Raw genomic sequence first — 17,327 nt, 5'->3', positions numbered from 1 at the left:
GGACCACCCCAGGTGCACTTGGAGGGGACGAAACATGTTACATCCCAGCAATTAAAGAGGCATGCCACTAGATTGTTTTTAAAAGAGCCCTCATATAGACAGCAGATATTTAAACACCATTTATACGCGGAAACTCTTGCGTTAGCCTTTTGGGCAACATTTGTTTCCATCTATATTCAATTAAAGGGCTGTTTTGGAGTCTGCTTTGCACTGTCATAAGTCATATTGATGCATATTCCTACAGGTCTACAAAAACAAGGTTTGGTAACAAACTGTTTCACAGGAGATCAGTTGAAGAGAGATTTCTTCCCAACTTAAGTGCACTGTGCACTCAATTGGATTTTAAAATTGTGCTAATTACCATGCTTGCATACACTGCACACTGCTCTGTTCTGCTGTATTCGAAGCACTTGCCCTGTTCTTGTTTCTTACGGTAATATTGTACACTGTTCCATATCTCTATACAAATGGTTACAACGGACACCATGCCATAAATATTTTTGGGATGGTTTCATATTCCCTCTGGCCACCCCAGTGTAAGCCTAGAGTCCTTTTAGGTGTCCCCGAGAAGCCGCTTTTAGTGCTCCGTCAAATACCTCGTGTGGGCCACACCAAAAGCTTACAGTGGGCTTGGAGCCCCCCATTGGTTGGGTTATGATCACTCTCCTCTGCTTGCTTCTTATTTGATGGCTTGCCTTACTAACATCTGTTTGGTTGGCAAAAACATGTTGGGAACTATAGCAAAATCCTAATTGGCTTTCACCCAGCCCATTTATTTCCATTGGTTGTCTTTGTTGTCACTCTAGTGTGCTTGCTTTTAATTCTGTGGCTTCCTTGTGCATGGTTTGTCTCTCCCCCTCCTTCTGTTTGTTCTTCCTCTTTGCTATGCTTTTGATTGGCTGATCCTTCCCCTGTTCGCTTTTAGAGAACAATGTTTTCTCTCTTTTCTTAAGCACTTTACGAGAGTGCATGGAATTCCAGCTTTGCCCCCTGCATGCTTCTACCCCTTGCGTGCTTCTCCCCCTTGCGTGCTTCTCCCCCTTGTATGCCTCTCCCCCACACCAAATATCTGTTTCCGTGCTCGGTGTTGCCCCCCCGCTATCAAATCCACACCCCCATGTGTATGACCGCTGCGCCTCTCACCTGGCCGGGTCACCCCCTTGCTCCTCCTGCAGCCTCCTGCTCCTGCCTGCCAGCCTTGACGCCTTCTTCTTCCGCCGCAGACGCCCCCCGAGCGGCCCAGCCACAGCAGAGCCGCCCGCTCTCCAGTTTCCCGCCGCAGCTCGCCACAGGCCCCGCCCACCACCGGCCCATTGGCCGAGCCGCTCCCGCCGCCCAGCTGACCCGCCCTCCCGTCCCCCTTCTTATGACGCCCCCAGAGCGACCGTGCAGCGGGAGCACCGACTGAGCGCCGAAGGTAAGCCCGTCTGCGCCCGTCCGCGCCTGGACCGCGCCCAGTGCCAGGACCCCCTGGCCCCCGCAGACCCCAGCCCACCCGCCGGACGTACGACGCCGCCACCCTCAACGCACTCAACGCCGGCCGAATCCCAGGATGCTACCGAGCCACCCCGAGACGCACCCACGGACCCTTCTGCTGCAACTCCTGCAAGTTCACCTGCATCCGGACCTGCGCTACTCCAGCAGCAACCAAGACCAAGACGAGCAACAGCAGCGCCACCTGAAATGCATCCTGCTCAACACCCGCTCCGTCCACAGACACGCCGTCGAGCTCTGGAACCTGCTCGACACAACTTCACCAGACGTCGCCTTCCTCACGGAAACCTGGATGAACGCCTCTTCAGCGCCCGACATCGCCATCGCCATCCCAGACGGTAACAAGATCATCCGAAGGGACCGCATCAACCACACCGGAGGAGGCATCGCCATCATCCACAGGAACACCATCCGCATCACGACCAACACCGACGACACCCTCGCACCCGCCGAGCACCTGCACTTCCAGGTCCACATCAACCCCAAGACCACCCTCAGAGGCACCCTCATCTACAGACCCCCGGGACCACGCACACAATTCAGCGAAGACATCGCCGACTTCATCAGCCCGCACGCCCTCTGCTCCGCTGACTACGTCCTCCTCGGGGACCTCAACTTCCACCTGGAGAACAACAACGACCGCAACACCACCACCCTGCTGGACAACCTCGCAAACCTGGGACTCAAGCAGCTGGTCACCACCCCCACCCACTACGACGGACACACACTCGACCCCGTCTTCTCATCCAGCAAGGACATCGCCTTCAGCCACACCACCGGACTCCACTGGACGGACCACAGCTGCGTCCACTTCAGCTTCAGAAGGACCACGATCCACCATCACCAGCAACAGGTTGCACGCAGAAGCTGGAACAAGATCACAGCCGACCAGCTCGTGACCTCCCTGAGCATGAACCCTCCCACCAGCGCAAAGAACCTAAGCCAGGCGGCCACCAACCTCGCAAAGTGGATCAGCAACTGCGCAGACTACCTCGCCCCTCTGAAGACCCCGCCTAGCAGACCCGGTAGCAAGAAAGCCCCATGGTTCACCGACGAAATCAAGAGCTCCAAGAAGAACTGCCGAGCCCTCGAGAGAACCTGGTGCAGAGACCCAACTCCGGACAACATGACTGCCCTCAAGCTCGCCACCCGAAAGCACCACCAACTCATCCACGCCACCAAGAAAACCGCATTCAAGGAACGACTGGACAACAACGCACACAACAGCAAGGAACTCTTCAACATCGTCAAAGAGCTCTCCAACCCCAACGCCGGAAACAACGACATCACCCCTTCGCAAGACCTCTGCAACTCCCTCGCCTCCTACTTCCACAACAAGATCGCGGACATACACAACAGCTTCAGCACTCAACCGACGCACGCCGCGACCGAACCACCACCCCACACCACCACCCTCCGCGCCTGGACCCCGATCAGCACCGAAGACACCGTCCGCACGATGAACTCCATCCACTCCGGATCTCCTACCGACCCCTGCCCTCACCACGTCTTCAACAAGGCCGACGCTGTCATCGCAGCCCACCTGCGGGACATCATCAACACCTCCTTCGACTCCACTACTTTCCCGGAGAGCTGGAAGCACGCCGAACTCAGCGCCCTACTCAAGAAGCCATCAGCCGACCCCACCGACCTCAAGAACTACTGCCCCATCTCGCTGCTCCCGTTTCCTGCAAGTCATCGAGAAGACCGTCAACAAGCAGCTGGCCGCCTTCCTCGAGACGAACGGATCCCTCGACCTCTCGCAGTTTGGCTTCCGGGCCAACCACAGCACCGAAACCGCCCTGATTGCAGCCACCGATGACATCCGAGCTCTGCTCGACAACGGAGAAACATCGGCCCTCATCCTCCTAGACCTCTCCTCGGCCTTCGACACTGTCTGCCACCGTACCCTAGTACAGCGCCTCAGCAACGTCAGAGTCCAGGAGAAGGCACTGGAGTGGATCATCTCCTTCCTCGCCGGAAGGACACAGAGAGTCCGCCTCCCCCCGTTCAGATCTGAAGCCACCAAAGTCATCTGCGTTGTTCCTCAAGGCTCCACGCTCAGTCCAACCCTCTTCAACGTCTACATGAGCCCCCACGCAGACATCGCACGCCAGCACAACCTCAACATCATCTCCTACGCAGACGACACCCAGCTGATTCTCTCCCTCACCAACGACCCCGCCACCGCCACCGCCAACCTTCACGAAGGGATGAAAGAGGTAGCCGAATGGATGAAGAACAGCTGCCTGAAACTGAACTCGGACAAGACGGAAGTCCTCATCCTGGGATCCTCACCCTCCGCCTGGGACGACTCCTGGTGGCCCCCCGCCCTAGGCAGCGCACCCAAACCAACAGACCACGCACGCAACCTGGGCGTCATCCTGGACTCCTCCCTCTCCATGACCAGACAAGTCAACGCCGTCTCCTCGTCGTGCTTCAACATCCTGCGCATGCTACGTAAGATCTTCCGGTGGATCCCCACCGAGACCAGGAAGACGGTCACCCAGGCCCTCGTCACCAGCCATCTGGACTACGGCAACTCCCTCTACGCCGGAACCACCGCCAAACTCCTGAAGAGACTCCAGCGGATCCAGAACGCCTCAGCGCGACTCATCCTGGACATCCCCCGTCGCAGCCACATCTCCGGACACCTGAGAGACCTGCACTGGCTCCCGGTCAACAAGAGAATCACCTTCCGACTCCTCACCCACGCACACAAAGCCCTACACAACCAAGGCCCAGGATACCTCAACAGCCGCCTCAACTTCTACGCTTCCAAACGCCAGCTTCGATCGACCGGCCACGCCCTCGCCGCCGCCCCCCGCATCCAAAGAGCCACCACAGGGGGACGGTCCTACTCCTACCTCGCCGCCAAGACATGGAACTCCCTCCCGACCCACCTCCGCCTGACCCAGGACCACCTCGCCTTCAGGAAGCAACTCAAGACCTGGCTGTTCGAGCAGTAGCGGACTCCCCTCCCCTAGCGCCTTGAGACCCTCTGGGTGAGTAGTGCGCTATATAAATGCTTTGATTGATTGATTGATTGATTGATTGTCCAACATGTGCTGCTTTTCCCCTCCATAATTCCTTCTTACCCCCCACCCGGCTTTATTATTGACCCAAGACCCCTACACTCCTTGTTGCTTTCCTCATCCACCCTACCCAGCTCCTCTGCTGCTCACCCACCCATCACCCCAAAGTACAGATGTATTATCTCAAAGACCCCTGTCTTTCTATTACTCAACTTACCTACACGTCTTGGTGAACCAGGACATGTCACACATGGTAGCTCAATCGAAAATGATCAGTTTAGACCCTCCGCACTTTGATGCATGTACGGCTTTGTAGCCTTTTAAATGCATACACAATATTACATCCCGAGGGACTGTTTTATAGGAGCTGCGGCACAAAACTAAGAGATGGAACTGGCCCTACGATTACTCAAAATGATTGCCTGATCTTACTTGATTTTTTCTTCAAGTTCTGTTTCCTTGCCAATGAACTTCCCGCCTGAGGGAGAGCCTGGAATCGACTTCCTGTTTTGTAAACTGATTACTTTCTGGAGAAAAATGTCTTCCTATCGTTAGCTCCCGCAGGCTACGTCAGTGCCACAAAGCTAGCCAGAACAAATTAACGAATATCAATTCTTTATTTCACAGTTTATGCAACAGACTAGATAGTGAATGCGCCTCTTTCACCGGGTCCTGTCTCTGGGGCCGCTTGGATGGCTGGAAAGAAGCACACTGCCCCTGGAGGAGGCTATTAAATCCCAGGGGATCCTGAAATGTCAATCAAACAATGGAGGCACTGCCAAGGGATCTTAGCGGGGGGTCTGGTTTGTACCCCCAGGTTTCCTGGTTACCGCTGAAGCATCCGAGGGTCTTTGCTCCCCCCCACCACCTCTGGAGCGCTCTGCCGCTTTCTTCCTGGTTGGACTTTGGACTGCGGCCGACGTGTTGCAATTACCCAAGTAGCTGGTGGACGATCTCCAAGCGCCCATCACTTGGTCTCCATGGAAACCGCTCTCAAACAGTCCACTCCAAAGAAGGGTTGAATAATGTAGTGGGGGGGAGAGTACGCGTAGATCTGCAGTCTGGTTATGTCGCCATTTGTCTTGGATTCGCGGGGTCGTAGGTGATAATTTCCATATGACTGAGGCCTGCGAGGACGGAAATGAGAAAACCGATCAAGAACAGTCATTAGCATTCGCCCGCCAAGCAAGACCCACCTCGAGCATCCCCCCATGAAGGTCACAAACCCAAGGCGGTCAAAAAAAAGTTATATCCTATACATTTCATCACACCAAAGACTTTATTTGGCCCTAGGATCTGCTGCCTCTGTTCTGGGGTAGGAAGAGCCGCTACCCTTAGAGTGACGTAAGTGTCGGAGCCCCCTACGTTCACATCTGCGCCTTCAGCGGCTGTGAAGGACCCCTCTGTTTCATGGTGAGTTCTTTGGGCCTGCCTTCATCAATCTGAATGTCTCTGCCCTCGTGTGTTTGGTCTTTGTTGTGTCTCTTGGTCTGTGGGGCTTTCTGCTCCTTTCCACAAGTGGCCAACACCCTTCAAGCGCTAACAGGGCTGTGAAGAGGGACGGACGGACCTGCACTAACGTCTCTCTCTTCTTACAGATTAAATTTGATGTTTCTCATTTGCGTATGTGTTTCACACTTATAATGACTACAGTAGAAAAAAGTGTTCTCTGTTTCAGTGCAGCTGGTGATGTATGGGAGGGTTCAAAATTGCTAAGCAAACAAATGACGGACGAATGCTGAATAAATCATACATTCACCCCCAGTCCAGAGATCTAGGTTAAATCCATTGTTCTTTTGCTCACCATGCCACCCCAGTTTAGACCCAACCATATGCAAATTAGTCTTGACCCAGTGCCTCATGGGAACAGTCCAGCCCGAACTGCCAAGCCAGGTCCTCCCTGGACCGGAAACAAGCATCCTGGGACCGGTTTTGAGGTAACACTTCATCAGCCAGGCTAGCTTGAACTCAGTGGCACAGTGAGCCCAGGACCCATGTCTGAGCATACCCGTCCCACTTGGAAGGGTTCCGCATATGTCTGCCTCTCTACATATGGGATCCATGCTCTATAGAGGGCTTTGCTAGGAGGGGACGTCTAGGTGTCTGGTGACCCTCCCCTGAACTATGACACCTCACCCAGGCAAAGGTGGATTCCATCCAAACATATTGAAACACATCGATTAGCATCATGCTCATCTGCAGTTCACCCAACATCCGTTTGACTCCGCCGTCAATGCTGCTAGTTTCATGGGCCCATATGTGGCGTTTTTTTATTTGGCCTCAAGAACCTGCTCATCATTCAGGTTCAAAGTCCTGAATCTCACCCCAAATGCCACTTATTGTTTCACCCCAAAACACTGATCATAAGGCAGCAAAGTTCCCAGCCTTTCCCCTAAAGGACTTGGCCCTTGCGTGGCCAAACACGCTCTTAAATTGGCTGAGATATGTTTTTAGACCTCAGCTGGTCCTTCAACATGTTATTAAAACTCTTTAAAACCCATTTCACTGCCCACAAGTCCATTTTTCCTTGAAAGAATATTTGATGATATTCATACACTGCAGACAAATGATATTTCCCTTAAAGTGAGTAAAGGCTTTATTGATGTTGCCTATTCAGCCTGTAACAGTCAACTCGAAGAAGGGGACACGCTTTCAGTGAGACCCAAGACACGTGGCATTAACATCAAATCAAGTTCAGCTCCAAAGGAGTGTGTCTAACCGCTGCCCATGACAGTTATAGATTCTAGATGTAACCGCTGCCCATGACAGGGCGGTTATAGATTCTAGATGTAACCGCTGCCCATGACAGGGCGGTTATAGATTCTAGATGTAACCGCTGCCCATGACAGGGTGGTTATAGATTCTAGATGTAACCTCTGCCCATTACAGGGCGGTTATAGATTCTACATGTAACAGCTGCCCATGAAAGGGCGGTTATAGATTCTAGATGTAACCGCTGCCCATGAAAGGGCGGTTATAGATTCTAGATGTAACCGCTGCCCATGACAGGGCGGTTATAGATTCTAGATGTAACCGCTGCCCATGACAGGGCGGTTATAGATTCTAGATGTAACCGCTGCCCATGACAGGGCGGTTATAGATTCTAGATGTAACCGCTGCCCATGACAGGGCGGTTATAGATTCTAGATGTAACCGCTGCCCATGACAGGGCGGTTATAGATTCTAGATGTAACCTCTGCCCATTACAGGGCGGTTATAGATTCTACATGTAACCGCTGCCCATGAAAGGGCGGTTATAGATTCTAGATGTAACCGCTGCCCATGAAAGGGCGGTTATAGATTCTAGATGTAACCGCTGCCCATGACAGGGCGGTTATAGATTCTAGATGTAACCGCTGCCCATGAAAGGGCGGTTATAGATTCTAGATGTAACCGCTGCCTATGACAGGGCGGTTATAGATTCTAGATGTAACCGCTGCCCATGACAGGGTGGTTATAGATTCTAGATGTAACCGCTGCCCATGACAGGGTGGTTATAGATTCTAGATGTAACCTCTGCCCATTACAGGGCGGTTATAGATTCTACATGTAACCGCTGCCTATGACAGGGCGGTTATAGATTCTAGATGTACCGCTGCCCATGACAGGGTGGTTATAGATTCTAGATGTAACCTCTGCCCATGACAGGGCGGTTATAGATTCTACATGTAACCGCTGCCTATGACAGGGCGGTTATAGATTCTAGATGTAACCGCTGGACAAGACAGGGCGGTTATAGATTCTAGATGTAACCGCTGCCTATGATAGGGCGGTTATAGATTCTAGATGTAACCGCTGGACAAGACAGGGCGGTTATAGATTCTAGATGTAACCGCTGCCCATGAAAGGGCTTTTAAAGTTTCTAGATGTAACCGCTGCCCATGACAGAGTGGTTATAGATTCTAGATGTAACCTCTGCCCATGACAGGGCGGTTATAGATTCTAGATGTAACCTCTGCCCATGACAGGGCGGTTATAGATTCTACATGTAACCACTGCCTATGACAGGGCGGTTATAGATTCTAGATGTAACCGCTGGACAAGACAGGGGGGTTATAGATTCTAGATGTAACCGCTGCCTATGATAGGGCGGTTATAGATTCTACATGTAACCGCTGCCTATGACAGGGCGGTTATAGATTCTAGATGTAACCGCTGCCCAGGACAGGGCGGTTATAGATTCTAGATGTAACCTCTGCCCATGACAGGGCGGTTATAGATTCTACATGTAACCGCTGCCTATGACAGGGCGGTTATAGATTTTAGATGTAACCGCTGGGCAAGACAGGGCGGTTATAGATTCTAGATGTAACCGCTGCCTATGATAGGGCGGTTATAGATTCTAGATGTAACCTCTGGACAAGACAGGGCGGTTATAGATTCTAGATGTAACCGCTGCCCATGAAAGGGCGGTTATAGATTCTAGATGTAACCGCTGCCCATGACAGGGTGGTTATAGATTCTAGATGTAACCGCTGCCCATTACAGGGCGGTTATAGATTCTAGATGTAACCTCTGCCCATGACAGGGCGGTTATAGATTCTACATGTAACCGCTGCCCATGACAGGGCGGTTATAGATTCTAGATGTAACCGCTGCCTGTGATAGGGCGGTTATAGATTCTACATGTAACCGCTGCCTATGACAGGGCGGTTATAGATTCTAGATGTAACCGCTGCCCATGACAGGGTGGTTACAGATTCTAGATTTAACCGCTGCCTGTGAAGCAGCAGTTAGGGATTGGAGTTGTAACCAATGAGGACGGTTTTAGCAAGTGTACCCAGAGTATGCACCATACACGTTGCTCTTTAGCATCCCCGGCTTTTCATAAGAACATGCCAGTAAGGCCTCCTAAAGTGTGGAACGACCTTACACTCCACATCAAAGCCTCCTCCTGCTCTTTTCTTGAATTCTGCTAGAAGATATAGGGCCCGATTCACAGAATGAACTTAAGACTCAATCCTAAACTTACTATTATTTTGGTATTCACAGAATGCACTTACTACTTTTGGTATTCACAGAAGTTAGGATCTTGTCTTAGACAGACATGAGACAGACTTGAGACAGACTTGAGACAAACTTAAGACAAACTCAAGACAGACTTAAGACAGACTAAAGACAAAATCTTAACTTCTGTGAATACCAAAAGTAGTAAGTTCATTCTGCGAATGCCAAAAGTAGTAAGTGCATTCTGTGAATACCAAAATAGTAGTAAGTTTAGGATTGAGTCTTAAGTTCATTCTGTGAAGACTATTGAATAAGGCATAGATGTCACATATGGAGGGTTCCTTATGTGAATCAGGTGTTGCCTTGTGCTTTTAGGTTGTTTGTGTGGATATCTTTTAGTTTGTGATTTGCTACATTCAGACTATGCGTCCGCAAGTATCGGCTTATCATAAGGACGTTCATGTGGTGATACCGAAGGAAGCATTCATTAGGTTGAGGGTGCATGTGTGCATCTAAATGAAACTACGCAAATTGTATTCGATCTGCATGAAGTGTGGGATTATGCCCTGAAGTGTGAGCGCCATCTGTACAGATCTGGTAACATACATGGGTCGCTAGAATGTCTGTCTTGGATTTGGCAATGCATTCCAGTGGTACCAGATTTTTATATATTTTTTTTTACATTTCTCTGTTTATAACATACGCAGTTTTGAAAATGTTTACTAGCCATTGTTTACACTGCACTTGCACCAGTTCATGGATATTACTTGAATTGCAGTCGTTAAGCTGAAGCCTAAAGTTCTAATTTAGCCTGTAAATTGCAGTTAAGCGCAATCATTTACCCAAACGTGTACTATTTTGTTGTCCACTGGTGCTGAAGTCTTAGAAGTTCATAGTGTGGCTACGACGGTCCTAAAACTGTATAAGGAACCTGCTGTTAGACCCCTAAGCAAAATATTTTGAAGTGGGCCCCTCCTCCAAACCTTTATGGCAAGGATAAGGGGAGTGGGAGGGACTGCGCTGAGCACAGGGGGGCGGGGCTTAGGAGATCATTTGAGGGGTACTTTTTCTATAGCTCATAAACCACACTAAATATGAGACTTTTAGAACAGTAAGCGCAGCAAATAAAAGATATTATTGACCCAAAAAAAGACTGCTTGAGGTGTTGTAAGCCCGTCACATTCCTGGGCAACAATGCAACTGCTGCACTAATGATAACTGCAACCCTGAACAGCAGGATATCACCTCTGCCTCTCTCAGCCCTCCCCCGCCATGGCTGGACACCACTCCACTCTTGAAACAGGCTGTTTGTGCCATTAAGAAAAATAAATGAGATCCCACACTGTCTCCCTTTGCTTTGCAAGCATGCTCTCGGTCCTAATGCTGGAAAGGAAAATAGGCCCCAGGCGCCTCTGTTAAAGTGAGACCATCATGATTGTGATGCGTGGACCTCAGACCCCTGAGCCCAGCGCCGCAGCTTCACTAATGAACGCTACTGCCCTGCAAAGAGGGAGTGTCCTCTGCCCGTTCTTAAAAACATGGACTCCCATCTTGGCCCGTCGCTCTCTCTGAGGTCAAACACAGGTGTGTCCTCGGCTTCAATCACCCCTCACCCCCTGCTTTCCACCCTTGGGCCTTTGGTTCAAGGCCCAAAGCAAGACTGGCACAGCAAGTGTGCACTCGGCCCTAATGCAAGAAAGTAAAGACAGTAAAGCTATCATAATTGGGGTTTAGTTGGCTCCTCGTACCGCTGGGCCCTGGTGCCACTGCACCTGCAGAACCAATGATACTTTCAGTCTGTGTGCATTAAAAGCAGCAAAGGTGACCCGGGCTCTAATGCTAGCAAAGAGAATGGCCCCCACTCCACTTTGTCAAGGTAGGACAGCCATAATTAAGCAGCAGAGGCCATTTACACACTGACAGCAATACCTGCTGAGCTAATGGATGGCCTTTAAAAAATACACACACACACATATTGTCCTTTTCCTTGGGGCATCTCTCTGAAGAAGCTGCCTCTGGTCGATTGTAAACAAAAAAAAACGAATCCCCTTACCATGCCCTCTCTTCTGAGCCATCTCTTTGACGATAGTAATGAATCTCGCTCCTTTCTTCAGGACAATAACTGGGATGTCCCAGGGGTCGAGAGGATCAGGGCTTGCATCTGAATGCGACCCTGCTAGCCTCCTCCCTGCCACCACATTGAGCCCTATGGGCGTTGTGCGCCTGAATCCAAAGGCTTCAGCCCCCCCGTCGTGGGCGTCAGCCCGGGCTGAGACAGCTTCCCGGACACACACACAGCAGCACCCGAGGATTTTAAAAGACCATTTACTTGTTAACAAGGCTTTGTTGTGTTTTCACCCCTTCTTATACCCCCTGTATCTAAACTCTGCCTATTTCTGAAAGAATCAGCTGTAATGATTGAATGTATGGGCCCTGGGCCCTCATGGTAGGCGCAGCAAGGATGGACACAGACACCAGGAATGAGTGGTAGGAAAGGTCCTGAGCACGTGCGCTCAGCCTCTTTTATTGGCAGCGTCATGTGACACCATGACGTCTGTGGTGGGTGGGTGTATAGTGTGTTACATTACATAGAAACACTAGAACGTGTCCACGCTAAGACACCACATCACTCCCCCTTTTAATCTATGAAAAGACTCAACCTCAGAGTTTACATTTGTAGAAAATAACATATCTCAGGAGGCAGTGAAGTGTTCAGTTCCGCCAAGCTTTTCTATCCGCCGCTGCTTGGAAATGGACAGATAGGGTTCAGTCTGTTTCGGAGAACTTTTTTGTCCACTTTAGCACAGGTTGGTGGTGCTAGATGGAAACAGTCTGTAACCGACTGGGTAGCCCCTTTTTGTCCTCACAGTCTTTCTGTAGTTGGCTTCCGTGGTCACGGGTGCGGTTGGCGTGGGTGATGGATGGTTACGTACCAGTTCGGCCTCGGACTCACCAAGGGGACCTATTTTGCACTGACATCTTCTTCACTCCTAACTGTGGCAACGGCCACGTGGATTTGCCTCCTTCCATTGGTGACTGTGGCAACGGCCACGGGGATGTACTTCTTTCTGCTCTTCAACTGTGGCAACGGCCACGTGGAATACACTTCCTTCATTCTTGACTGTGGCAACGGCCACGTGGATATACTTCCTTCCATGTTTAACTGTGGCAACGGCCACGTGGATATACTTCCTTGCGCTCTAGCAGTGGCTGGCATGCCACTCGGATCTCTCCTCTTCTTCCTTTCTTTCCGCAGTGGCAGACGTGCCACACAGCTCTCTCCTCTTCTTCCTTTCTTTTCGCAGTGGCAGCCGTGCCACACAGCTCTCTCCTCTTCTTCCTTTCTTTTCGCAGTGGCAGACGTGCCACACAGCTCTCACCTCTTCTTCCTTTCTTTTCGCAGTGGCAGACGTGCCTCACACTCTCTCCTCTTCTTCCTTCCTTTTTACGGTGGCAAACGTGCCACACGGATCTCTCTTCTTCTCCCTTCCTGTTTCGCGACATCACTCGGTCCGATCTTGCATCTTCTCTCCTGACCTGGCTCCTCCATGCAGGGCGCGCCCGCTGCATGTGTGATCCTGGTTTGTCCCCGACTGGAACACTTCCTCCTTCTTCCTCAGCTTCCTGAGTGGGTGTCGCGAACCCTCTTCTCTAGATTCTTGTTGGTGACGTTCGTGGGATGGTGTTCAGAGACCTTGACTAGGTCGAACGTCCTGGACCATTTGGCGGTCCGCTCCTGCTGATGTTTTGGCAGGTTTCTTCGGTCGTCCTGACGGACTTTCTGATGTAGTTTAGAGAACCCGTCGCGGGTCATACTTGGTACGCGATCTTTCTGTGGATCGGCTTCTGGGGGTGCCACGCTTAGTGGTCTTCTTCGGTAACTGTTCTGCACTGTGGCGTTCCCTGTGCCCTTCTTCCATCTCGTGGGGGCTGTGCCTTGCCACGTGGCGCGTTATCTGCGCCCGTTCTTTTCAAGGCTCTCGGACACTTGTTGCGTGTCGTCGGTACTTGCAGCTTTGGCTGGCGTCGTTTTCTTGCTGCTGTGGCTGACGTCCAGTACTTTGCTGCTTTGGCCCGTCGGGTACTTGCTGCTTTGGATGGCGTCAGAAGTTTGCTGCTTCGGACCGTTGGCGGGAGTAGTTGATGCTGCGGTGATCTCCTGTGGCCACTAGGAGTCACAGCTCTCTCCGTCTTCTGATCTCGGCAGTCTTATTCCCTGATCGTTCCTCCAGTGCTTGGCAGTCGTTTTCTCCAGACGTTTTGTCCTTGCTTGGATGCTTGGTGAGGTGTTGATGTTACGTGAGGCATTAGTGCCTCTTCCCACGTCGCTTCGGAAGTGGCAGCCTCCGACTCCCTGCTGGTGCGTGTGGGTTTTTCCGTGCTTGTTTGCACACTTGATTGCCGCATGAGATTCAATTTCCCTTGTGGGCTTTACTCAGTCCGTTACTCTTGTTGCTGCTGCTTTGCCTGGTGTTGTGCAATGCTTATTTGTTTCTTCTAAATGCGGATGCGCTTCCCTTCCTTGGCCACCAGATGGCAGTAGTCTTATGTTTGGCGTGATCCTGTCTGGTGGCTCTAGTCTACCTCGTTTCTGTGTGAACTCTACTGTTGTCTCTCTCTCAGTGCACAGGGGGGGGCTGGAGCTGGAGCAGCCGCTGGGAACCTGGCCCCACACTGCCTATCTGGTGAGTCCCTTCCCTTTTATTGTGTACCTTTGGGGCAGGAATGCAGGCATGGACGCGAGGCAGTACTGTGGTGTGCAGGCTCCGTGTCTCGCACCTTTGAAGTTCAATGGGCACACTTTCCATATAGCTGACGGTGTAGCTCCTTTACTCTTTGGCGGTTTTGACCGCTTACCGGCACTCTGCTCCTCCCACGGAGCACATAAGGAGGGGGGACTTTTTGATCTTGGCGGCGCGGGCCGCTTCCAGGCACTTTGTTCCTGCCCACTGGGTGGGGACGCTTTATTTCACGGCCACACTGGCCGCATGCTTCTCCCGCTTTTCCCTCGCTCTCTCTCTCCGTCCGCAGCCGCCTCGGCAGTACTCACGCGGGCGGGGGAGAGTTGCTTCACTCCGGCGGGGGAGTCTGTCGCTCCGGTCACTCCTCCCTGGCGGGGGACGCTCGAGGCAGGCCGCGGTTGGGCTCCGCCGGCTCTGTCGTTTAGAATGTACTATGTCCGCTGGCTCCACTTTCGCCGGTCTCTCGCCGCAGCAGCTTCTCCATGCACACGCTGCGCGGCGGAGACCTGCCTTGCTTCTCGCAGGTCGCGGGTGGGCTCCGCTGGCTCTGCAGTCACTGTACTTCACTGGGCGCTACCGGCGGGCCGCGGGTGGGCTCCGCTGGCGCTGCTGAGTCTTCCTACAGTGGAGGTGCCGCCGACCGGTCGCGGGTGGGCTCCGCTGGCCCGGACCACGTCGCGAGGGGGGTCGGAAGGCGGTTAGCTACTCCGCTCCCTCCCCCTCGTTGGTATTGTTCACTTTCGGGTCCGGCCGCCTTCCCTTCACGCCGTGGCTTACTCTGGGCCCCGCCGCTTCCGTTACACACGCGGCGGGGGCAAGGGGTGACTCGGGCAGGCCGCGGGTAGGCTCCGCTGGCGCTGCTTATTTCCTGGCACAGTTCATGGCGGGCACTTCACCCCTGGGGCTCACCTTCGGCCAGCAGGCCAGATGCTCCGTCGCGGTCGCGGCGGGTGGGCTCCGCCCGGCCCATGCCCTTTTCCGGTGGGGTTTTTCAGCCTCGCGGTCGTCACAGGTGGGCTCTGGGCGGTCCGCCGTTACTTGGTGGCACTAGTTGGTGGCAGTAGACGCGGGTGGACTCCGGTCGGCTCGTTGTGTGGCTCCCGGTCACTGCGGGGCTCCTATGTGCTCACCGGCTTCTCGTATCGCTTTGCCTTGCTGCAGGGGATGCCCTTCAGGCGGGCAACTCTCTCCCCCTTTTCCTCAGTGTTTGGTAGTGGCACGCATGGGTTGCACTACCGACCTCGTCGCCATTGTAATGATTGAGTGTATGGGCCCTGGGCCCTCATGGTAGGCGCAGCAAGGATGGACACAGACACCAGGAATGAGTGGTAGGAAAGGTCCTGAGCACGTGCGCTCAGCCTCTTTTATTGGCAGCGTCCGTGGTGGGTGGGTGTATAGTGTGTTACATTACATAGAAACACTAGAACGTGTCCACGCTAAGACACCACATCAGCCACCCCCCCCTCCCCCACCCCCCGAAATTATTAGCCCTCCCCAACCCCCTTGAAATTTGGCTCTAGTTGCGCCTCTGCATGGACTCACATTTTCCAATACCAACTATCTCTGAATGTTTGATGCTGACTTTGAGCTGCCTCTGCCCGCAAGCGACGGGTGGAGGGGTGTGGTGCGGAGAACTGTAGAAGAAACCCGGCTTCTCACCAGCCGTTGAGTCCCTTCAAACCTGGGCCACTGGAATGATGGGATTCTCGGCAGCAGTCTTTTCCGCATGATTATGGGTTTACCGCAGTTGCTACATAATCTGCGGACTAGTCTGCGGATGTTAACAAAAAAATTAGGTTCTCATTCAAGCGGATCAAAATTGACTAACAACATTGCAAAATGCGTTCTGGAGCGGTGGAGGGCCCTTCGCATAGCTTGACTGGTCCTCTTTCTCTTTATTGCTGTATTTGGGTATTAAAATGATGCAAATGAGGTGAAATAATGCTCCTGACATTGCTACCAGGTGTAAAAATGACATAAGAATGAAGTAAAGATAATACAAAATGTGCAGCATTACGCCACATTATTTACCTATTCTTGCTGCAAATAAAGTGGTAATACATTTTAATATATTATGTATGTGTGGTACTCAATTTTCTATGTAACTGGGGATGTATATAAAATGTTGATTGTAAATTGAGTAAGAGTGAGAAGGGTGTGAATGATTTGACAAACAGGCCAAAAGGGAAGTTTCTTTTTGACCAAATAGTCTAACACAGTGCCCTGTCCCTTTGGGAAAGTGGGGTCCATCTCTGGTAACTTAGACTTATGAGTAAATGAAGACAGCCTGGAAATGCGCCAAATAAAAAGACAGCGCTTCCAGACAGCCACATACATATATACATTAAAGCAGTGAAACTTGCTTATCTGTGCCCATCTCAACTTAATCAGAGTTATTACAACTGTTGCAAAATACTTACTTTTCCACTCCTCGACCGCTAAATCCAGATTCTCGAAGGAGTCATCGTAGGGTTCCGCAGGAGGATCCGGATCGGAGTCATGATACTCGACTAAGTAGGGGTGTAAGAGAGCATCCTTGGCCGTTATCCTTTCCTCAGGATCCAGGAGCAGCATCTTTTCCAACATATCGATCTCTATTTGTCAAAGAAAGAAAATGGATCAAGAGCTTCAGTAAACCTCTAGAAGACGCTGTGACCAGCTAAAGACTAATTCCCTTTAAAATAAACCAGAAGGTACTTTTTAACATGGATGGAATTTATTAATTTCTAGAATAACTTATAACAATCCAACACCCAATCTTTGTCACAGAAATTGAACTAATTATGGCTCTGATAACAATGAGGGGGTGCTACTGATGCATGAATTAATATAGGAGGATTATGGTTTATTGTATGAAGGAGTACATCATGTACAGCTCTTGGAGTTTGTTCTACTTCATTTATCTTAAGGAGAACTTTGTGTTCAACAGATTCAAGGTCCTCAAAATCACAAACAAAGGGCTGACTCACAATGCTTCCTTTTATGTGTGGGTGCCTATTGATGCCATGCCTCCTTCTGATGCCGTGCTCGTGCCCGCCCTCACACTGGGAGTGCTGTGCACCGGGAGAGCCGTGCGGAGAATCACGGATATTGGGAGTTGTCTGATGGC

The 17,327-nt window shown here is 51.5% G+C and overlaps 1 protein-coding gene across 1 annotated transcript in view; it reads right to left on the bottom strand.

The window, feature by feature from the left end:
- Nucleotides 1–5,129: 5,129 nt before the first annotated feature.
- Nucleotides 5,130–17,327, bottom strand: part of LOC147693152 (mitogen-activated protein kinase 14A-like) — a 127,782-nt gene continuing 115,584 nt past the window's right edge. The window contains exons 11-12 of the mRNA XM_086939396.1: nt 16,639–16,812; nt 5,130–5,656 (exon numbers count right to left, since the gene is read on the bottom strand). Of these exons, the coding sequence (XP_086795522.1) occupies nt 5,595–5,656; nt 16,639–16,812 (236 nt within the window). The 3' untranslated portion in view covers nt 5,130–5,594. The remainder of the gene's footprint in view (nt 5,657–16,638; nt 16,813–17,327) is intronic.

This window comes from Lissotriton vulgaris, chromosome 9, assembly GCF_964263255.1.
Source record: "Lissotriton vulgaris chromosome 9, aLisVul1.2, whole genome shotgun sequence".
NCBI lineage: Eukaryota > Metazoa > Chordata > Amphibia > Caudata > Salamandridae > Lissotriton > Lissotriton vulgaris.
Note: the sequence above shows the minus strand (reverse complement) of the source record. Positions and strands in the feature narration are given on the sequence as shown.